General features: G+C 58.6%; 1 protein-coding gene across 1 annotated transcript in view; it reads left to right on the forward strand.

Moving 5' to 3' along the window:
• Kif26b (kinesin family member 26B) overlaps window positions 1–21,493 on the forward strand; it is a 273,177-nt gene that overhangs the window by 697 nt on the left and 250,987 nt on the right. The window contains 1 exon segment of the mRNA XM_048358260.1: window positions 153–551. Coding sequence (XP_048214217.1) covers window positions 153–551 — 399 coding nt within the window.

Genomic DNA, 21,493 nt, shown 5'->3' on the forward strand with positions numbered 1-21,493 from the left:
GTGGGCTCGGGTGGCCGGGTCCCTGCGCCCCCGCAGAGCCCGCGGCCCATCGGGGGACCCGGGCGCCGGGCTCGGCGGAGGGCGGGGTGTCGCCGGGCTGGGGCGGCGGGCCGGGGTCCCCGCCCGACCCCGCCCTCGCTGTGTCCCCGCAGGTGAGCGAGGTCTGCTCGCCCCCGAAGCCCGCCGCGCCCTTCTCGCCCGAGAGCTGGTACCGCCGGGCCTACGAGGAGCGCGCGGGCGGGCGGCCGGCCCCCGAGGGCGCGGGCTCGGCGCTCGGCTCCTCGGGCACGCCGTCCCCCGGCTCGGGCACCTCGTCCCCCGGCTCCTTCGCCGGCTCCCCGGGCCCCGCCTCCCCGGGCATCGGCACCAGCTCGCCCGGCTCCCTGGGCGGCTCGCCCGGCTTCGGCACCGGCTCCCCGGGCTCGGGCTCCGGCGGCGGCTCCTCCCCGGGCTCCGACCGCGGCGTCTGGTGCGAGAACTGCAACGCGCGGCTGGAGGAGCTGAAGAGGCAGGCGCTGCAGCTGCTGCTCCCCGGGCCCTTCCCGGGCAAGGTGAGGCCCGGCCCCGGGGACCCCCCACCCCCGGGACCCCCCGACCCCCCCCCCCCGCCCGGGCAGGACGCGTGGGCAGCCCTCCGCCTCCGGGCCCGGGACGCACGCCCCCGGGGGGCGCGTCCTGCAGCCCCCGCCGCGGCCCCCCTGCCCCCCCCCCCCCCGACCCGAGGGGGCTGGCTGGGCACTGGGAACCGAGGGTTGCCCATCCGCAAGCCTGCCTGCTTGCCTTCCCGGGTTAGGGAAGCACCGCTGTGGGGACGTGGGTGGGGGTGGGGGGGTCCCCAGGAGCGCGCCCAGAGGCCCCGGGGCGACCCAGCGCGAGTGGATGACCGTGAGGCTGCTCCCGCGCTCAGGGGTCGCTTGTGGTGCGCATTGCTGTGGCGGGTGCACAGGCCGCGGTGTTTCCACACGCCCACCTCCACTGGACACACGCCCACTTCCACTAGACACGCCTGCTTCCACTAGACATGCCTGCTTCCACTAGACAGACACACAGCCACCTCCACTGGACACACGCCCACTTCCACTGCACATGCCCACTTTTACTAGATACACTCCCACTTCCACTGGGTATGCTTGCTTCCACTACAGAGGCCGGCTTCCGCTAGACACACGCCCACTTCCACTAGACAGACACACACCCACTTCCACTAGACAGACACACAGCCACCTCCACTGGACACACGCCCACTTCCACTGCACATGCCCGCTTCCACTAGACACACGCCCGCTTCCACTGGACACACACCCACTTCCACTAGACACACAGCCACCTCCAGTGGACACACGCCCACTTCCACTGCACATGCCCGCTTCTACTAGATACACTCCCACTTCCACTGGGTATGCTTGCTTCCACTACAGAGGCCGGCTTCCACTAGACCACTGGACACACGCCTGCTTCCACTGGACAGGCCGGCTTTCACTAGACACACGCCCAGTTCCACTGGACCCCTGGACACACGCCCACTTCCACTGGACACATGCCCACTTCCACTGGACAGGCCGGCTTCCACTAGACACATGCCCACTTCCACTAGACCCCTAGACACACGCCACTTCCACTGGACACACACCCTCTTCCACTGGACGCAGCCCACAGATGGCTGTGAGACCCACCGCACACCCCGGGCCCCGTGGTTCCAGGAGCTCAGGGCTTACCTCGAGAAGAATCAGTGCATGGATTGCGGTCAGCTTGACACGTCTGCAGCTGGGTAATGGATCTGCCAGGGCACCCCGAGAACCAATCTCGGGGAGTCTGAGCGCCTTCCTTGCGCGGTGGGCGGCACCCTCCCGCTTCACACTTGGGCCCGGCCGGCCACAGATTTCTGTGCCCTTTTGCTCCCGCCTCGCTGTCCCACCGAAGGCACCACGAGGGCCCAGCTGTGGACATAAACTGAACACCAAGCCAGCCCCGTCCACAGGCAGCATCTGCCCCGAGGGAGATCGAATCCGCGGGGTCGGCTTGACTCCTCGCTGGGGGTGGGGGTGGGGGTGGCGCCGAGAGGAGGGGAAGGAGGGGGGCCACAGTGCTGGACATCGGGGCGCAGCCATCTGATAAACATTTGGGGGACGTTAGATCTTAAAGGTTTGATAGCATCTGGGATCTGGCAGTTTTAATAAGTTGCAGACTACCAAATTATCTCAGAGCATTCCTGAGGACCCGTGCTTATAATAGAAGGTTCTTTGTGTATGGCTGCTCGAGGGCTGCTCATATGCAGAAGTAAATCAAAACAGATTCTTTTCATAAAAACGCACGGGGGGAAGGAAGGGCTGCGGGAGGAAGAAATGAAAGTTGAACCTCAGACGCAGCCGTCTTGATGGACGGGGTCCGTGATGGCCGTCTTCTTGTGTTTGTGGGGGAGCCAGTGTTACGGGGGCTGATCAACCTGCTTAGGAGATGGAGTGAAAACCATTTTGGGAAACTGACCCATGTCCAAGCGAGGTGGTGGCTACAGACAGTTACTGGGGGCCATGCCGGGCGTTGCCGTCACTGGGATCGCGGCCGCCAGTGTTCTACGTGAACCGGGACTAAGGGATGCTTTGGGTTAGCTTGCTGTTGGTAATGAGATGGGGAGTCTGGGCTTTAAAGACTAATGTTCTGCATGTCTTTGGGGATAATGGTTTTTAGGAGTCTATGTTTTAAACATTTAGACTCTCTAATTAGCTAGTTTCCATGATCCTTACAAGGTTTGCAACAGTTTAACCAAACAGTTGCCACATTCTCTGGTGTGCCCTGTGCCGGTGGGTGGTAAGCGGGGAGACAAGGCCTTCCTTCTCTGGGCAGGGTTTATGAGCCAACCATGGACGGCTGCAGCCCTTGGGCTCTGAAGGAGTTAAGTTTCATTAGAACAAGAGATGTCATTGTGACTCCAACATGTAATTCACCCTGGAGAGTTAAGAGTCTGGAAGATAAAGACATGTTTTTGCGGCGGTAATTAGCAAAAATCATCTTTGTAATTCACTTAAGATGCTTAACGGGTCTGGGGATATTTTCTCAAATAGAGCACTAGGTTCTACCAGGGGTTTTGAAAGGCATCTCAGGTAAGTCAGCGTCACAAAGCCAAAGGCAGACTGGAGCACTCAGGAAATCTATATTCAACGCAATCGGTTTGTGTTCATCCTCCACCACGGATTTATTTTGGGACATTGAGTAAATCGGCTTTCTTGACTATTTTTAAAACTTTCCCTTAATATTTTAATTGAGAGAATGGTTTAAATGTTTAGAATGGCTTAAGACTGACGGAAGATTTAAGAGGCATACCCCTTCTTAGAGGGGGCTATGAAGGTTGACGCTCATTAGACAAGACTGGTAGATTCATGATCGATAGAATATGATTGATAGAATTTGAGAGGTTTTTTTTTTGGTGGTTGTTGGTTGTGGGGTATGAGCTCAGGGCCTGGGTGTTGTTCCTGAACATTTTTGCTCAAGGGTAGTGCTCTATCTTTTTGAGCTCTTCCTCCAGTTTTTGTTTTGTTTTTGCTAGTTGTGGGGCTTGAACTCAGGGCTTGAGCACTGTCCCTGGCTTCTTTTTGCTCAAGGCTAGCACGCTACCACTTGAGTCACAGTCACAGTGCCATTTCTGGCCTTTTCTGCGTATGTGGTGCTGAGGAATCGAACCCAGGCCTTCATGCCTGCTAGGCAAGCACTCTAACACTAGGCCACATTCCCAGTCCCCCCCCCCCCCACTATTTTTTAGTGAAACATTACCTGCCCTCAGGTGCTAATTTCACGAGTGATTTCCCTAATAGCATACTAGTCTATACCGAGTTGTAGTTAAAGGCCCTACTGCGTTCTCTTGGTTTTGTCTTTCGGGCAGCTGGGTGGAGAGGAAAGGAAATGCCAGCAAGCCCCGCAGGGGTGTCTGGCTGGCTGTGTCCTGGATTTGTGACTGGCTCTGAGGGTCCCAGAGTGACCACCGTAATCTAGTGCCGGGAGCCCCGGCTTCGTGGCGGATGGCACCACCTCTGGCATAACCAGGCATCTGGGAAGGCGGAGGTGGGGCCGGGGCTTCGGATGGAAAGCTAGATGGATGATAGCTGGGTTGGGTTTTTCCACGGGAGGAGTTCAGTGTCGCGTCTCCACCCGCGCACCCACGGAACCGTGCGGATGCGCCGAGTCTGTCTCTGCAGGGGCAGTGCGGTGCCCGGGGACAGATGTAAACATCTGGGTTGATTTTTACTACCTGGGCCCGTGAGGAAGTTCTTACACGGTTTCTGTGGTTCCTTGTCTGGCTCTGGTAGTGGAAGAGGGTAACACAGAAGACTGGCGGCAAGAAGTGCTGGGGTCTTCAGTGTTCCTGGGGGTCAGTATAAAGCGACCGCGTGCTCAGCGGTGAGGGTCTCCCCTGTTGGTAGATATTCCGGGCGTCTAGCTAGAAAAAGCAGCCATGGGGTGAGATGTCTCGTATTCGAACCCGCCTCCGTCATGCCGGCCTCGGTGAGGGAACGTTGGGACTGGCTGTGTAAGCCCTGCAAACATCAGCCCCGAGAAATTCCCCGGAGGAAGCAGAAATGCGGGTGCTGCCTGAAGGTTATCAGAGCTCTGTTCATTTCCCTGTCGGTAAAGGAAAGTCCTCCGCTGGGTCCCTATCTGATTTTCTTTCATAGTCACATTTCTGAGTCCATTTATCAGTCCAGAAATATCGGCCAGATTAGCCAGGCCTCCTGAGAAGGAGGAGAAAGATGACAAGAGATGAAAAGCAGGAATGTGTCCCGGGGTTAAAAACACCAAGCGTGGTCTTGAAATAGCCTGAGCCCAAGGAAGTCTAGACTTCAGGAGATATAAATACATAGTTCTGTGGTTCTGTCAGTTCTAAAAAGGGGGGGGGGCATGGAAAGTAACTCCGTTCCCAAGGACCCCCCTCCAAAGCCCCACGATATGCTTCGTAGAGAGGTGAAATGGACATTGCAGTTTAAACATTTCCTACGAGGAGTTCTAGCTGAGCCCTGCTACTTTTAAGAACGCACAGCTATTTCTAGAAAGCGTCATTACGGTCTGTCATTTGGGAAATATTTTGGAGGAAGGAACAGCTGAGAGGTCAGTGTCAGTCATGGAGCAGCCCTGTGGCGTGTGGTGTGGTGTGTCCCTGCCATGTTTCTGGCCCGCGTGAGGGTTGACAGCGACGTTGCGGTTGCAGATGCGCGAAGCCTTCACAAGCAGGGGAACGTGGAGCTGTCACCCTCCTGGACTTCTGATTGTGGGGCAGGGTGGTCAGTTTTCATAGCAGCCTAATTCACTGGGCAGAACTCTGTGGCCCAGCCACGCAGAGAGGGTCGTGGCCTCTCAGAGAGGGTTTGAAATGGCCCAGCTGGTAGTTTGTCAGCGTTTAAAAGGATTAAGTCACTGAGAATTTAGGCTACATCAGGTGTGCCATTGATCACCTTATGAGTCAGAGGCTAAGAGTAACGAGGGTAACGATGACTGTTACACACACACACACACACACACACACACACAGGCAGACAATTGCCCATAGCAAAGGAAAGGTAAACATGGTTTGCTTTGTGGGTGTGCTAACACTGGGGCCTGAACTCAGGGCCTGGACGCTGTCCCTTAGCTGTCTCTCTTCAAGGCTGATGCTCTGCCCCTTGAGCCACAGCTCCATTTCCAGCTTTCTTGCTGATTGTTTGGAGGTAAGAGTGTCACCGACTTTTCTGTCTAGGCTGGCTTCAAACTGTGACCCTCAGCTCTCAGCCTCTTGGGTAGCTAGGGTTACAGATGGGAGCCACCGTGCCCAGCTTCGTCTTTTCTTTATCCAGAAGTTTCCGATGCTTAAGGTGGCTATTAAAGTCACACCAAAAAGATTGAGCAAAGGTGCTAGGAACAGAGAAATCCAAGCTTGTAGCCCTCTAAATCCTGTGTGTCACTGTCAGTGTGTGTGTGTGAGAGAGAACACGCACATGTGTCTATGCACAAGCGCGTGCCACTTGAGAATGTGGGGTTTGGGGGCTCCAGGTGGTACTTCACCTGTGGGGGGCCCAGAAGTCAGAAATCTCTGTGTCTTCAGGTTCTGAGTTGAGTCATTTTCTTGTCTGAACCAGAGTGAGGGGGTGGGAAGGAACTTGTCATTCTGTACTCACTGGAGGGACCCCCGCTGTCCCCCCGTCCGGCCTCGCCCCCGGCCCCGGGAGAAGGGCCTGCAGCGGATGCTTTGGCCTTCCCTGAGGGTCGTGGGTTGGCGCCGTCTGTGAGGTCCCCGTCTCTTCTCTGTCCTTGGGGCGTCCTGTCCGTGAGAGCCCGTTGTTTTCCCGCCCCGTGTGCGCTTGGGTGGCGGAGGCCGGTGCGCGCGTGTGTGCCGATGGCTGATGGTGGAGGCGTTTCCACGTGGCGCACCGTCTGACCTGCCTGACCTCTGTCATCTTTTCAGTACGCGCGTGCAGGTGCAGGGGGCCCCGGCTCCGCTTGTGTTCCTCAATTACTTTCCGAATACTTCTCCGGCAGCAGGTCAGCTTGTGGCCGCCTCCTCCCGCCCCTCCCGCCACCTCGGGCCTGCTCCGGGGGCCTGGCGTGGCGGTGAGAGAGCTGGCTGCCCCCTCTTCCACCGAGCGGTCCCTGCGGGCCCCCCCCCCCCCGTCTTTCCATGGGGTCCTTTTTGGGATTAGTAGTAGTCATTTATTTATTTGGCCAGTCCTGGGCCTTGGACTCAGGGCCTGAGCACTGTCCCTGGCTTCTTTTTGCTCAAGGCTAGCACTCTGCCACATGAGCCACAGCACCACTTCCGGCTTTTTCTGTATATGTGGTGCTGAGGAATCGAACCCAGGGCTTCATGTACACAAGGCGAGCACTCTACCACTAGGCCACATTTCCAGCCCGGTATTAGTGGTATTTAGGTGTCCGCTCCACTGGGGTGTGTGACGAAAGGCATGGTCTGTTTTACCTTCCTCCTCTAAAGAGCCAGGTGTCTGCAGACCCTTTTTGAGGGCCATGGGGCCTTTGCTCTGGGATTTAAGATGCTGCCTTTGCATAATGAGCTTACGTCAGGTAAGGAAGGGAAGACCCCACCCATCTCAGAAGGCAGATCCTCATTTGTGGGTCTGTTGCATTCCTGGGAGCTGCCCTGTATTCACCGGCCTCCTTGCGTTCCACCCCCCACCTCGTCATCCTCAGGACAGCAGTTTTGGAGGTCAGCATCCCCATGGGGTCAAGCGAGCTCCATGGCCTCCCAAAATGCCTTTCATTCCCAAGAGTTTCCTGGTTATTCTCCTCTGACCGTTTTCTGGAACATAGGAACTTGACAATCAGTTTAGCAACCCCCAGAAAATGGTTTTGGTTGAGACGATGATCGACGTATACATAAACGGCGCAGTGGGCATCTCTTTAGGATGTTTTGAGAACATGGAAAGGCTTTCCATTGGCCAAATTTTGATTTTTAGTAATTGAAAGATGTTTGGGGTCAGGCTTATTAGTATGTGGACTGCTACATTAGCGGCCGATCCTACTGCCTCCACCCTTGAGTACTGGGATCACAGGCGTGAACCACCGTGCCCAGCTACTTTTCACCAGCTTTAAGGGAATCCTTGTAGAGGCTCTGCTCGCTCATGTTTAAAGTGTCCTTAGATAGTACGGCTTTTGTTGCTGTCATGACTGGAATCCTCGCTTCCATTATCTCTTCAGATTGATATAAGTGGAGATTATATAGGTGAAGGATATAGATTTGTATTTTATTATTTTATAATTATTAATCTTTGTTAAATCCTTCTAGTATATTGTTTTTTTTATTGTTATTATAAAGGTGATGTACAGAGGCAAAGAGCACATTTCTTTTTGGTCAATGTCACCCCTTCCCTCCCTCTCTCCCAGTTTTTCCTCCCATCCCCACCCACAAGTTGTATAGTTCATTCTCAAGAGTGCTCAGTGAGTACCATTGCTCATTTCTCTTTTTGTGCCAGTCCTAGGGTTTGAACTCATGGTGTGGTGTGGGCGTTGTCCCTGAGCTTTTTTTTTGTTCAAAGCTAGCAATACTGGGGTTTAAACTCAGGGCTCTGTGCTTGCCAGTCAGACTCTACCAGTAGGCCATGCCGCCAGCCCTTTATTTTTTTAATTTTTAAATTTATTTATTTTTTTTGTCGGTCGTGGGGCTTGAACTCTGGGCCTGGGTGCTGTCCCTGAGCTCTTCGGCTCAAGGCTAGTGCTCTGCCATTGAACCACAGCTCCACTTCCTGTTTTCTGATGGTTAATTGGAGATGAGTCCCACGGACTTTTCCTGCCCAGGCTGGCTTTGAACTGCAATCCTCACCTCTCAGCCTCCTGAGTAGCTAGAATCACAGGGGTGAGCCACAGCAGTGGGCTGTTTTTGTTGTTTCTGAAGTGGGATCTTTCTCCTTAGGTTGACCTGGGCAGCTGTCTGTCTTCCCACGTACGCTCCCTGCTGTAGCTGGCGTGGCACGCATGCACCACCGTGCCCAGCTTTTGCTGTTGAGATGGCGGTCTCATGAACGAACGTTTTTGCCTGGGCTTGAACCGCCATCCTCCCAGTCGCGGTCTCCTCAGTAGCTGGGATTGCAGACATGAGCCCCCAGCACTCGGCCTGGGCTGTGTTTTAAAACTTCCAGACCATGATGTGTCAAGGCTTTGGTTCTTGTTGAAGGCTTTTCTCTAGTCTCTGCCACCACAGATGCCTTTCGCCACCAGTCTCACGGTGGCTTGCCTGGTGGCAGAGCAGGGGCGTCGGTGGCCGCGGCTGCAGGCGGCCGGGCGCGAAGCGTGCTGGGGCTGCGGCGCAGGCGCAGTGGGGCCGCGGCGCAGGCGCAGCGGGGCCGTGGGCGGGGCCAGGCCTGGGCTTGCGTCCTGATGGATGATAACCCGCCGCCCGGCTGTGCTCTGACCAGGACGGGGAGGCAAGCGCCCCGCTGGGAGCTTCCGACGCGCTGACCGTGGAATTTGCTTGTGAGGCGCTGGGCTTCCCCGGAGCTTTATTGCAATAGTTTTGGGGATGTCAGAGCCCGCTACACCCCCAGTTTCAGGCTGTGTTAGGCAGCCTTCCGTCACGGTGACCACATACCTGACACAATCAACAGAGAAGGAGTTTATCATGGCGTCTGGGTTTAGAGGTCTGGGGTGGGGCAGACCGCCCTGGGGGGCGAGTGGACTGGAAGAAAGCTGCGCACCTGAGCCCCCCGGAGGCAAAGATGGAGGGCGGAGGCCAGCGGGCCCCAGATCCCCTCAGAGGAGATTCGGCCCACACGACCCAACTCCCAGTATCCCCGCAGAGGTCCCTCCCCACCCCCCTCCTCCCAATGTTCCCCCAGAGGGTACTCCCTCCTCCTGACCTCCAGTGTCCCCTCATAGGCCACTCCCCCTCTACCTCCCCCCAGCATCCCCAGAGGCCACGCCCCCTCCTGACCTCCCAGTATCCCCTCAGGCCACGCCCCTCCTGCCCTCCCAGTACCCCTCAGAGGCCACGCCCCCTCCTGCCCTCCCAGTATCCCCAGAGGCCACGCCCCCTCCTTACCGCCTCCCAGCATCCCCAGCGGCCACGCCCCCTCCTGATCTCCCAGGATCCCCTCAGAGGCCCCGCCCCGCCCCCCTCCTCCCAATGTCGCCTCAGAGGCCACGCCCCCTCGTGACCTCCCAGTATCCCCTCAGAGGCCCCGTCCCCCTCCTGAGCTCCTCCCAGTGTCCCCTCAGAGGCCACGCCCCCTCCTAACCCCCTCCAATGTCCCCTCAGAGGCCACGCCCCCTCCCGAGCTCCTCCCAGTGTCCCCTCAGAGGCCACGCCCCCTCCTAACCCCCTCCAATATCCCCTCAGAGGCCACGCCCCCTCCTAACCCCTTCAATGTCCCCTCAGAGGCCACGCCCCCTCCCGAGCTCCTCCCAGTGTCCCCTCAGAGGCCACACCCCCTCCTAACCCCCTCCAATGTCCCCTCAGAGGCCACGCCCCCTCCCGAGCTCCTCCCAGTGTCCCCTCAGAGGCCACGCCCCCTCCTAACCCCCTCCAATGTCCCCTCAGAGGCCACGCCCCCAGGGACAACCTCTTCAGAGGCCACGCCTCCTCCAGCGCAGACCGGTTCCCAGCAGTACCACGGGCTGGGACCCAAGCCTTCAGTACTGGGGGGGGTGGGGGGCGGCATTGGAGCTGGAACAGTACGCGTAGGATAGCCTGTGTCTCCGGCCAGCCTTGAGCCTGGGCTGTTGGAGGCTGGGGGAGGACTGGCTCATGGCGTCCTCCTTGGGGTGGCCGTGCAGAGCCGTCGGCTTGCCTCAGCGTCCACCTCGGTGACCAGAGGGGAGACAGCTGCTCCCGGCGGTGGCCCCCACGGCCCCCACAGTGAGCTGCGCTCCCCGGGACCCGGGCTTTACCGGGATGGGTGGCCGCTCGGGTGCTTCCCCGGGGCCCAAGCGGCCCGGAGCTGCCCCGGGGCTTCCGCGAGGTCACGGAGACGCCGCGCCCGGAGCGGGCAGAGGCACGCCTCGCTTCCCCGGCCTGTCCCCGGCCCGCGAGTCAGCCGGGGGGTCCCGAGGGGGCGCTGGGGGCGGCCACGCCCCCGTCTCCCTCATATGCGTGGTTGAGCAACCTTTCCCTCTCAGGCACTGCTGCGCTGGCTGACCTCTCACTGGGGAGGGGGGGCACTGCTTTGTGGCAGAGCCAGTGACTGGGGGGCCCGGATCAGACGGCCAGCTCTGCGATTAGCACGGCCCCCCCCCCCCCAAGTCCCTGCTCCTGTGCTTGTCCTGTCCTGGTGGAGAGGAGGGGAGAGGGGAGGGCAGGAGGGGAGAGGAGGGGAGAGGGGAGGGCAGGAGGGGAGAGGGGAGGGCAGGAGGGGAGAGGAGGGGAGAGGGGAGGGCAGGAGGGGAGAGGACACGGGAGGGGAGGGGAAGGGAGGGCTGCTCTTTTCATTTGAAAGTAGGTTATTGATTAGCCCTGGCTGCCAGTCCTCCGCTCTGGCTCTTGATCACATTATGGTGTAAATTTCCCAGATTGTATTCTGTCAGCTCAGGAGAATTTGGGAGTGAAAGACAGAGTAGAGGAGAAGCCACAAGAAAATGAGTATTCCATTCTGTGGTGTCCCAGGTAAAAATGAACGTGGCTGCACCTGTGTGTTAGGAAACTGGGCGTGTGTTGTACATGCCTGTGTATGTGTGTGTAGTGTGTGTGTGAAACAGTTTTTTTTTACACTCAAAGCCTGGGGGAACCTAGGACAGGCCTGAAATCACTTCTCATTTTTGGCTTGTTCTTTTTAGGACTGATTTTCTTGGGGAATATGATTTTAGGGGACATGTCTGACTTTTGGACATATTTGCTCTGGTAGGTTTCAGAGTTTTGTGTGTGTATATATATAAATATATATGTATGTGCGTATGTATACATATGTTTTATGCTGAGCTATGAGTTTTATATATGCATATAAACACATGATATATACATATAAAAGGTATCCATACATATAATATATGCATTACAAATAAGATACATACAAATAAGATATATGTGTATAGCAATAAAATTATTGTTTTCCTTCTAGATATAAGTCTTATCACTTATGATTGGGCAATATTTTCTTTTTGAATTTGATTTGTGAATTAATCCTTTCATTTTCTGGATGGTGTCACTTGGAACCCAGTGGTTTTATTTTTGATGGGATGCGTAGCATTTCCCCCCTTTAATTGCTGTGTTCTTGGTATCATGCGTAAGTGATCTCTGTACAGCCCGACGGCAGGACGTTTACCTGTTTTCTCCTAGGAGTTCTGCAGTGTTGGTGTTGACTTTCACGTCTAGCTAGGCTCCATGTGAGGTAAGCTGGTTCTCTAGTTCAGGTCACTCCAGTCTCATTCCGATTCCAGCAGGAGAGATTGGAAATGACCACTGCAGATCCTCCGTGATATCCATCGTGTGCTGGGCTGGTTGAGGCTGCAAAGGCAGACATGAGGGTTTGGCTTCCGAATGCTTAGAGTTGGAGATCCTGCCAGAAGCTCTACAGCCTCTTCTGCCGGCCAGAGCTGGCGAGGAGGCAGCCGCAGGCCGAGTGTGTGCCCTGACGTCGGAGGAAAGCCTGGCCTTTCCACCCGCATCCCAGGGGCCGGAGGAAGTGAGCCTCCGGAGAGCGGCCGGCACAGGGCGGGCGGCCAGCCGCGCCGGCGGAAGGGCAGGCAAGCCACCGTGTTTTGCTGGCTGCTGTCATGGAGATGTTGGATAAAGCCGTCTCTCCGTTTTAAAAACCGGCTGGCTTTAGCTCCGCCCGCGGTTTTCCTGCTGAGAACCCAGGTTGTGGGACTACACCTGCGGAGGTGAGACACCGGCTTGTTTGTTTTTGAACCCAAACCCACACCAGTGACACAAGGTGAGTCACTGCCTGGAATGACCTCCCAGGACGGTTCCCTAGAGGCCTAGCGGAGTGGTGGCTTTGATGTTGTCAGCCCCGCTCCTGCCCAGGTCTCCCAGCTCCTCAGCCGCGGTGCCAGCCATGGCTCGGGCCCGTAGCGAGTCGGTGGCTGACGGCCCGTGGCCGGTGGTGGCTGTGGTCCTGTTTGTACGCATCGCGTGCACACGCTTGATCTGGGTGTGCAGGTGCCCGCCGTCGCGGCCTCTCCCGGGGAGGTGGTCTACACGGAAGCCCCTCCCATCTTCCTTTTGCTTCTAAAATCGTGGAAGCCAAGTATTGAAAAATCAAATGGACTCATTTTTCCTGCATGAGCCATTTAAAAGAGCCCGGATTTTAAAACCGGAGGTCACGCCGCAAATTCAGCGTGGAGTGTCGGCGCGCAGCACAGCCCGCACGCGGAGGACCCTTCCCCTGCCAGGCCTGGGACCCATCGCGATTCCTGTTTTTAGATTCTGGAATATTTTAGAAGCAACGAGAGCCCCGCGGTTGCCCTTGAGGGCACACCCCCACTGGCCCGACCTCCTGCCGCTAGGTCCCGCCTCTACCTGTAGCTCCGCAGGCTGGAGGGCCTCTGAGGCTGATCGCGCTGCAGGCCTGCATTGCCCGGGACCGGGACCATGCGTGGCGGCGTGACACGGCGTGATCCACGCGGCCGCAGCCTCGGCCGGCCCTCTGCGCGTCTGAGCGGCTGCACGCGGGCGGCCGTTCCCAGGGAGACAGCCCCCTGTTCGGCACGGAGCCCTCAAGGCTCGACCGACAGCCTCCGATGGGTTTTGGGTGGGCTGCTGCTGGTTCTCAGGGCGTTGAAGGCCTCTTCCCTGTTCTGGTTAGTGCCGATTGCTTTGGTAACCACATGACCGAAACTGAGCACACGTCCGCCCCTTTGCTGACCAGGCTGTAAGGTGTCCTGTTTCTCTTTGTGCCTGATTCTCACAAAGGGTTAGTAGAAAACTTATTGGACACACGACGGGGGGGTAAATTGGGTAAGGAGCTGGAGAACAGGCGGGTAGGGGTTAACGCACACTCTTGAGTACTGGACTGTGTAAGGAAATGGTGTAAGGACTATCTCCTGTAGCCCGAAGGCAGAGACAAGGGTGGGTGTGGGTGGATAAACACCCGTGGTGTGCTCTTCTGTGGGCATTAGCCAGGAGGGGTGGAATTGAGCCTTGCATGATTCTATGTGTAGGAAGCACATAAAGTCACCGAACTCTGGAACCAGAATGGATTTGGCTAGGGTGGTTATGGGATGGAGGTGTGGCTTAAGGGGCACAGAGCTTCAGCTTGAGACTAGGCGATGCTGATGGTGATGGCTATATAACAACATGACTGTTTTAATTAAAAGAAGTATTGAGCTGGGCGCTGAGGGCTCACCTCTGAATCCTAGCTACTCAGGAGGCTGAGATCCGAGGATCGCCCTTCAAAGCCAGCCCGGGCAGGAAAGTCCATGAGACTCCAATGTCCAACTAACCACCAGAAAAGTGGAAGTGGCCCTGCGGCTCCAAGTGGTAGAGCGCCAGCCTTGAGTGAAAGAGCTCAGGGACAGCGCCCAGGCCCGGAGTGCAAGCCCCACGATCATCAAAAGCAAACAAACAAATAAAAGAAGTATTTAACTGATATAGTAATTGAACGCATTTATGAGTTACAGTGACGCGACACACGTGTACATTACGCAGTGACCCCGTGTAAGCGGGTAGTGCGTCCGTCAGCACATACGGTCCTCATCTTTCCCGCACGTTTTGGGAGGCATCTTCATCCTTACCGTGAAGGTGATGCGCAGAGGGGGTCCGTTCAGGCGAAGAGCGTGTTTCTCACCCTCCCAGCCCGGCCGTCGCCGGGCTCCCCTTCCGTCCTCGAGGGCCCTCGGCTTGCAGGCCGGGCTCCCAAGGACCCGTCCGCGTGGCCGCGTCTCCGGGCCCACGGTGGCCCCGTGGGGCAGCTGCCCCGAGCGCCTCCCCCATCGTGCGGTTGAGGGCCGGGAGGCGTGGAGAGGTCCCATAAGCGAGTACGGCCGTGCGGGTGGCCCGGGGCCCGGGCACTGCGGACACGCCAGCACTGGAGGAAGGGGTCTGCTCAGGCCGAGGGACCAGCACTGCCGTCCGGTGGCATCGGGTCCCGCCTCGCCTCTTCTGGATCCGGCTTGGTGTTGGGCAGCGCCACTACCCAGTGTCCTCTGGTGTAGATGAAGACTCAGCGTTTCATCGCTTGATATGGAAAAGCGGCCTGGACGGCCAGACAGTCTCTGAGCAGGTCCTACCCCACCGATGTTGCAGAGACACTGCTGAAATAGTGACACCAGCAGCTTTAGCGCCTGGAAACGCAAGAACGCTTGCTTTACTGCTTTTATTTTTGTGTTGCTCCTGGGGCTTGAACTCAGGGCCTGGGCACCATACCGGACCTTTTTCACTCAAAAATGGCGCTCTAACCACTAGAGCCACAGCTCTCTGCCTGGCTTTTTGATGGTTAATTGGAGATAAGAGTCTCATGGACTTTTTTCCCTCCCACACTGGCTTAGAAACTGGATCCTCAGATCCTAGCCTTCTCAGTCGCTAGGATGATAGGTGTAAGCTACCAGCACCTGACTTTTTCACACATTTACTTTTTTTGCAGTGCTAGCCGCTAACTAGGTTTGACCAATTCAAATGAAAACTTTAGCTCTGGTTTTTGTGTAGCTAGAAAAATTAAGATACTTGTAATTAAGTATTAATGTTTACTTGAAGAGCCCCAAACTACTGTAGAAGTTTAATTTTTTTTTAAAACTCTGGTGTGTGTGTGTGTGTTGGAACAGAGTTGCAGATCTTCACAATTATTTGGCTGCGGCTACTGTATGGTCCATGCATAATCTAGAAGCTTCCAGGCATTCAGTCTGTGGGAGAGAATAGGAAAGGGAGGTCTCCGCGGGCGGCGTCTTCTCGGGAGGCCTCTGTGACTGTTGCTCTTTAGGGGCCCTGCTAGGATCTCACGTGGGAGCCTGTGTGACCTTGGGGACTCCTTTTCAGGCTTCGTGGAAACGCGCCCCCCGTGCTCTGCACCGTGGCACTGGCCGCGTGCAGGCCCTGCGCCCGGGAGCCGCGTTCTCAGCGGGCCGCGTGGGCAGTGGTGGTCCGGGGGTGCTGGGGGGGGGACCGCCTTCCTCGCCGCGCCGTGGGGGGCGGACGGCCGTCCTCCGGCTGTGGTTGCTGGGGTTCCTCGTGGGACTGCGGTTGACTTGGACCTGCGGTGCCCTTTCAGGGCGGGGGGGACGGAGGGACGGGGGGGGCGCTGCTTTGGGCCTCTTCCACGCGGGTGGACTGGACGGGGCGGCCGCGCAGGGCCCGGGAGGGCGGGGCGCGTGCTGCTTCCCCGGGTGTATTTTCTAGGCCCTTCTCTGTCTCTCTGGAAGGAGGATACAGAGCAGGTTGCGTCCACGGCTCCTCTGTCTGGTTTTAGGGTTTCCTGTGCCCTGGGGTGAGGCTCAGTGACTCGGTGGTGAGACCGCCCCCCCCTCGGCCCCCCCCTCCCCCGGGGACATCCTGTCCCGTAGGACCGCGCTTTCCCCGTCAGTGAGACTTACAAGATGGCGGGCGGGAGCGAGCCAGTGAACGGCGGCCTGCCTCCTCCCAGCGCCTCCTCCCAGCGCCCTCCTGCTTTTCTGGAAGTGGCCGCCGGGGCGTCGTTCCTGAGGGTGGCCCTGTGTGTGTGTGTGGGGGGGGGTGTCATCCCTGAGGGTGGCCCTGTGTGTGTGTGGGGGGGGGGCGTCGTTCCTGAGGGTGGCCCTGTGTGTGTGTGGGGGGGGGGGTGTCATCCCTGAGGGTGGCCCTGTGTGTGTGTGGGGGGGGGGCGTCGTCCCTGAGGGTGGCCCTGTGTGTGTGTGGGGGGGGGGGCGTCGTTCCTGAGGGTGGCCCTGTGTGTGTGTGTGTGGGGGGGGTGTCATCCCTGAGGGTGGCCCTGTGTGTGTGTGTGGGGGGGGGTGTCATCCCTGAGGGTGGCCCTGTGTGTGTGTGTGTGTGGGGGGGTCGTCCCTGAGGGTGGCCCTGTGTGTGTGTGTGTGTGTGGGGTGTCGTCCCTGAGGGTGGCCCTGTGTGTGTGTGTGGGGGGTGTCATCCCTGAGGGTGGCCCCATGTGTGGGGTGTGTGTGTGTGTGCGTGTGTGTGTGCGTGTGTGTGCGCGCGCACCAGTAACAAGTGAGCAGCTCCTTGCCCCGTGTGGGGATTGCGTCCGGCAGGATGGCGGCCGGGGGTCAGGAGTCCCGGGAGGCCGGGGCTTTACCGGTTTATTGATGTTTAATTTCCAAGATGGGCCCAGGGCTGATCCCACATCGCGTTTCTCTTCTAAGTCTCATTTTTGCCGTGAACTCGTGGCGGGCACGGGGTGTGTGGCGGGGGGCCGGGGTCCGCGAGCGGCTCTGGTCTCCTTCTGGCCTCTGGAGCCTGCTTGAGCTTCTCTAGAGCCCCGATAATCTCCTAGACAAAACGTTCAAACCTGCTGCCGCTCCGGGGACTCGTGGGGGGGGGGACTGTGCCCCACATCTGAACTACTTGGGAATATCATTCCTGGAAGGCTCCCCGGCAGATGTTGAGCGCAGACTCCCCGGGGAAGGCTCAGTCTGGGGGGGTCTGGAGCCCCCCCCCCCGCCCAGCGGCTCTTCCCCCCTCCAGGCCAGGGGCCAGGCCTTCCTCCTCTGCTTCTGATGACACTGGAGTTAGTGACCAACCGGGGCAGGAGCCGGCGCGGGGCGGGGGGCGGGGGGGGGGCTGGCCTCCTCAGGGATATTGTCTTTCAGAGGCTGAGGGGGGCAACTGCTTTCCCAGACACCCCAGCGACTTCAGGCCTGGCGTGGGGATGGAGAGGTGCGGGCGGGGGGAGGGGGGGCGCCTCTCCTCCTCCCCTGCCCTGGGTTCTCACGCTTCAAATCCATCCTGGGGCCTCTCCCCGTGGGCCTTGCTGCGTCCCTGGGGTGGCTGTGGGGACTCAGCGGCGCTGGGTGCTGTTGGAGGCCGCCACGGAGCCAGTGGGCGGCCACAGAACGTGGCCGTGGCTCCAGCTCTCACACAGACCCAGCTCCTCCGCCCTGGACTCAGCCCCTGCGCGGATGGAAACAGCCTCGCTTCCGGGGAGAGGGGACCCGTTTCTCATTTTCCCCAGCTTCTGCGGGGTTCTTAACACTGGGGGTAACTTTGTACCCCAGCGACTTCCTCGGGTGTCAGCCTGGCTTGCTGCCCGGGAGAAGCTCGCAGCTCCTGCTGGGGTTTTCTGTGGCCAGGGCGTGTCCAAGCCGCTGGAGCAGCCAGCCTGGGAGGGGGGCGGGGGCCTGGGCTCTGGCTGCGCAGAGCCGCTCCCGTTAGGGTTGCAGGCAGCCCCTCGGTACCCAGTTAGCCCATTTTGAATGACTGGCTTCTTTGTGCCCCATTTACCCCCAGCCCTTCTTTGGGGGCCGCCAGCTGTGAGGGCCACCTTCAGAAAGGTCCTGAGGTCCTTTGGGACATGGTCCGTGTCCTCGCCCCAGTGTGAGGACTTACCTGTCAGGCTTCCTGGAAAGAACGTGGGTTTCAAAGATGGACAGGTCTTGCTCCTAGCTTTCATGCAGGTGTCTCAACGTGGGAAAAACTACCAAGCTTTAATTTTCCCTCCCTCCCTCCCCCCTTCCCTCCCTCCCTCCCTCCCTCCCTCCCTCCCTCCCTCCTTCCTTTACTTTTCTTTTCCTGTGCCAATCCTGGGCTTGAACTCAGGACACTGTCCCTGAGCTTTTGTGCTCCAGGCTAGTGCTCTACCACTTGGACCACAACTCCACTTCTGGCTTTTTGGTGGTTCATTGGAGATAAGAATCTTATCAATTTTCCTGCCCAGGCCGACCTCGAACCTTGATCTTCAGATCTCAGCCTCCTGACTAGCTGGGATTATAGCATGAGCCACTGGTGCCTGGCTGTCTTTTTTTTTTTTTCTTTTTCTTTTTCTTCAGTTCTGGGGCTGGAACCCAGGGTCTTGTTTTTATCCAGTAAGCTCCCTACCACCAAGCTATATTCCTGTCCTTTAAGACAAGGTCTCACTATGTTGTCTAGGCTGGCTTTGAACGTGTTGTGATCTACCTGCTCGTCTTCCAGAATGCACGGGATTATAGGCGTGCGTTACCGTGCTTGGCTAAATTGTCAGATTTCAGTGTTCTCAGTTCCTGCCTTTGGAAATGGGGTGAAGTTGGGAGGAAATGGTGTTGGCATCCCTAAGAACTGCAGGCAGCTTTGAGGGTGGAGTGGCCAGGGTGGTTCTGGCTCGCAGCTGTTTAGGACGATACATTTTCTCCTCCCCTTCTCTCCCTGTGGGTTTCGACTCCGCACGCACCTGCTGGTCATGCTGGTGTTTCAGGATGTGTACTCAGAATTTCCCCGGGGAGATGCCCGGCGGCGGGGCGCTGGCCCAGTGGCCCAGGGGCGGCGGGATGGCAGGGGCCGCGCGGGTCTGTGCTGCCCCACGGCCGGCCTTGGGCCGGGGAAGCGGTTTCCGTAGCCGTCTTTCGTGCTGTATCAGGAAGTGGACTTCTCTTCTCCCCCTGGCTTGGCGTCTTGCTGTGCTGCTCAGCCCTGCTGGGCTCACGCGATCCTCGTGAGGGTGGGGACAGCGGGCCCGCGGGACCGTGCCTGCTTCCCGAGTGGACGCGCTGTCCCCTGCCTGCCGCTTGGTGGCCCCCCGCGGAAGCCCCTGTCCCAGGAGTAGTCAGCTCCGTGCTGCACCCCGATTCCCGCACCCTGGACCGGCAGCCTCTTGGCGCCACATTTTGAAGGTTTTGTGGCTATGTCAGTGTTCGTGATAGAGAGGGAGGGAGGGAGGGAAGGAGGGGGGGAGAGAGAGAGAGAACAAACCAACTTCTTCCAGGCTACGCCCTAGTGACCTCACTTCCTTCCTCCAGGCCCTATCCACATGACCTCACTTCCTGTCTCTAGGCCCCGCCTCTCAGGCAGGGTCAGGTGCCCAGGCCCCAGGCCCGGCTCATGGCCGTCTGATGACGCGGGAGCTCCGGCATCTGATGTCCCCGCATTCCTCACAAGTCCGCAGGCGAACCGCGCCGGGAGCCCCTGAAATCCCGGGGAACCAGCTACTGCTCCCGCACGCCGCGTGTGCACGCTAGTGAAGCAGCCCCCGAGGGGCGGCAGAATCGGTGTTATATGGTGTAAGTTTCTGGAAAATTCCTCTTACGGCCCCACCTCAACCTCAAGATAAAATCAAAAGCCCCCTAAGCCCCGAGGTTTTTTAGCCTTTCCTCGAATGGGCTTCACTTTGTGGGTGCTTCTTGCTCGCTCGCTTCCTGGCCCTGACTGGGGCCATTTAGGGCCTCGGCGTGTGTGTGAGCCCCGGCGTGGCGCTGCCTCCCAGCTCCGCCTCCCTCGCACCCCAGCCTTGGTGTGCACCAGGGTACCCGGTTCTGTTGAAGGCCCGTCAGTATCCTTTATCGTTTTTGTGGATGCAGTGTCTCCTCAGCCCCACGAGCCCCAGCCAGGTGTAGAATCCACAGTGGCATCGTCAGTAAGGTCTGGGGCAAGTACGAGGATTCCTGGATGCCGCAGGAAGGAGCAACAGAAACACCCCTGCTGGGGCTGGGAACATGGCCTAGTGGCAAGAATGCTTGTGTCATACATGAAGCCCTGGGTTCGATTCCCCAGCACCACATATACAGAAAATGGCCAGAAGTGGCGCTGTGGCTCAAGTGGCAGAGTGCTAGCCTTGAGCAAAAAAGAAGCCAGGGACAGTGCTCAGGCCCTGAGTCCAAGCCCCAGGACTGGCACACACACACATACACACACACACACACACACACACAGAAACATGCCTACTGCACACCCCGGGAGGAGACCGCGCACAGTGAGAACGGACGACAGCGTGTCCCCAGAAGAACGCATGGCCCCAGTTACCACGCAGCTTTCCCCTGGGAGTCCGTCCTCCCAGTGGTGTGGCCTTGCTGGGAATGGCCCTGGGGGTGGGCGGCCTCTGAATGCGGCTGCCCAGGCGGCCCGGCCCGTCTGCTCCTGAGCTCTGGCTCTCCCCTGTTCACGAAAGCTGTCAGGAGCCCTTTCCTCGTCTCCAAGTCCGGGGGAACCGGAAGGCACGAGTCTGAGACAGTGCTGTGCTCAGGTAGGAGGGAAATAGAGCGCGAGGCCCCAGGCATGGGGCTTGAAGTCCGGGTCCTCACGGTACCCGCGTGCTGCCTCCTCCGGTGAACACTGTCTGCCAGTGTTTCTCGTGTTGTGTCTTACATTGGTTTGGCTGTGGACGAGAGAGGCGCTGGGGATGGAAGAGCAAGGGTCGGGTCAGGTGCCGGTTGGTCCTCGTGGGCTGAGCTGTCCCGGGACCGCTCGCGGCGGTGCACGGTCCCGGGCGCGCTTGCAGGGGCCGCGGGCAGGTGTGGATCTGCGTTTGGGGCACCAGCTGCCGCGAGGCCCGGGCTGCGTCTCTGTTGGAGGAGGCACAGGAGAGCAGCGTGGAGAGAGCGTGGGGCGAGTCCACACCCGCGGGGCGCAGGGCTCCCCGCGCCGTGCTCTGCTGCAGCGGGGCGCAACGGTAAACCTCCCCCCCCCCACAGGCCACTTCCGTTCCCTTCTGCTTCGCCCCTGAAAACAGAGGAAGATCTTGAATTAGTTCGTAATCTAAAGACGTGAAGGTGTTTCTTGCGGCTTACAAAATGACCCCGTGCTCCCCGTGTCGCCTGTGGAGGCTGCGGGGAGGAGGCGAGAACACGGCTCTGCCATGTCACTCACGGCGGTGGCGGTGTGCCGCGTTCTCATGGCCTTGGTGGGTGGCCAGGGCCCTGTGTGCGTTGGCGTCTGGTATCTGCCGGGGGCGAGGTGTGCGGTGGAGGTCTTAGCCCAGGTCGGCAGGGAGGGAGAGGATAAAGTCTGTTGAACTAGTGAATGAGGGCAGCAAGCTAAGAGGATGTGCGGCGTTGCAGTAGGACTTCCACAGGTCGGATGGGGGTGTTAGCTATGGAGAAACCATGGGGGGGTGGCATTCCCTAAAGGAGCTGGGAGCTCAGTCTTCCCCGTGTGTGTCCACGGCACCCGCGACGCCCAGACACGTAAGCACACCCAGTTTCACACCGTCACCCTTCCTCATCCAGAAATGCACTCACTTCTGCCAAGCATTAGCCAGCGGAT

The sequence above is a fragment of the Perognathus longimembris genome, chromosome 11 (assembly GCF_023159225.1).
Source record: "Perognathus longimembris pacificus isolate PPM17 chromosome 11, ASM2315922v1, whole genome shotgun sequence".
Lineage (NCBI taxonomy): Eukaryota > Metazoa > Chordata > Mammalia > Rodentia > Heteromyidae > Perognathus > Perognathus longimembris.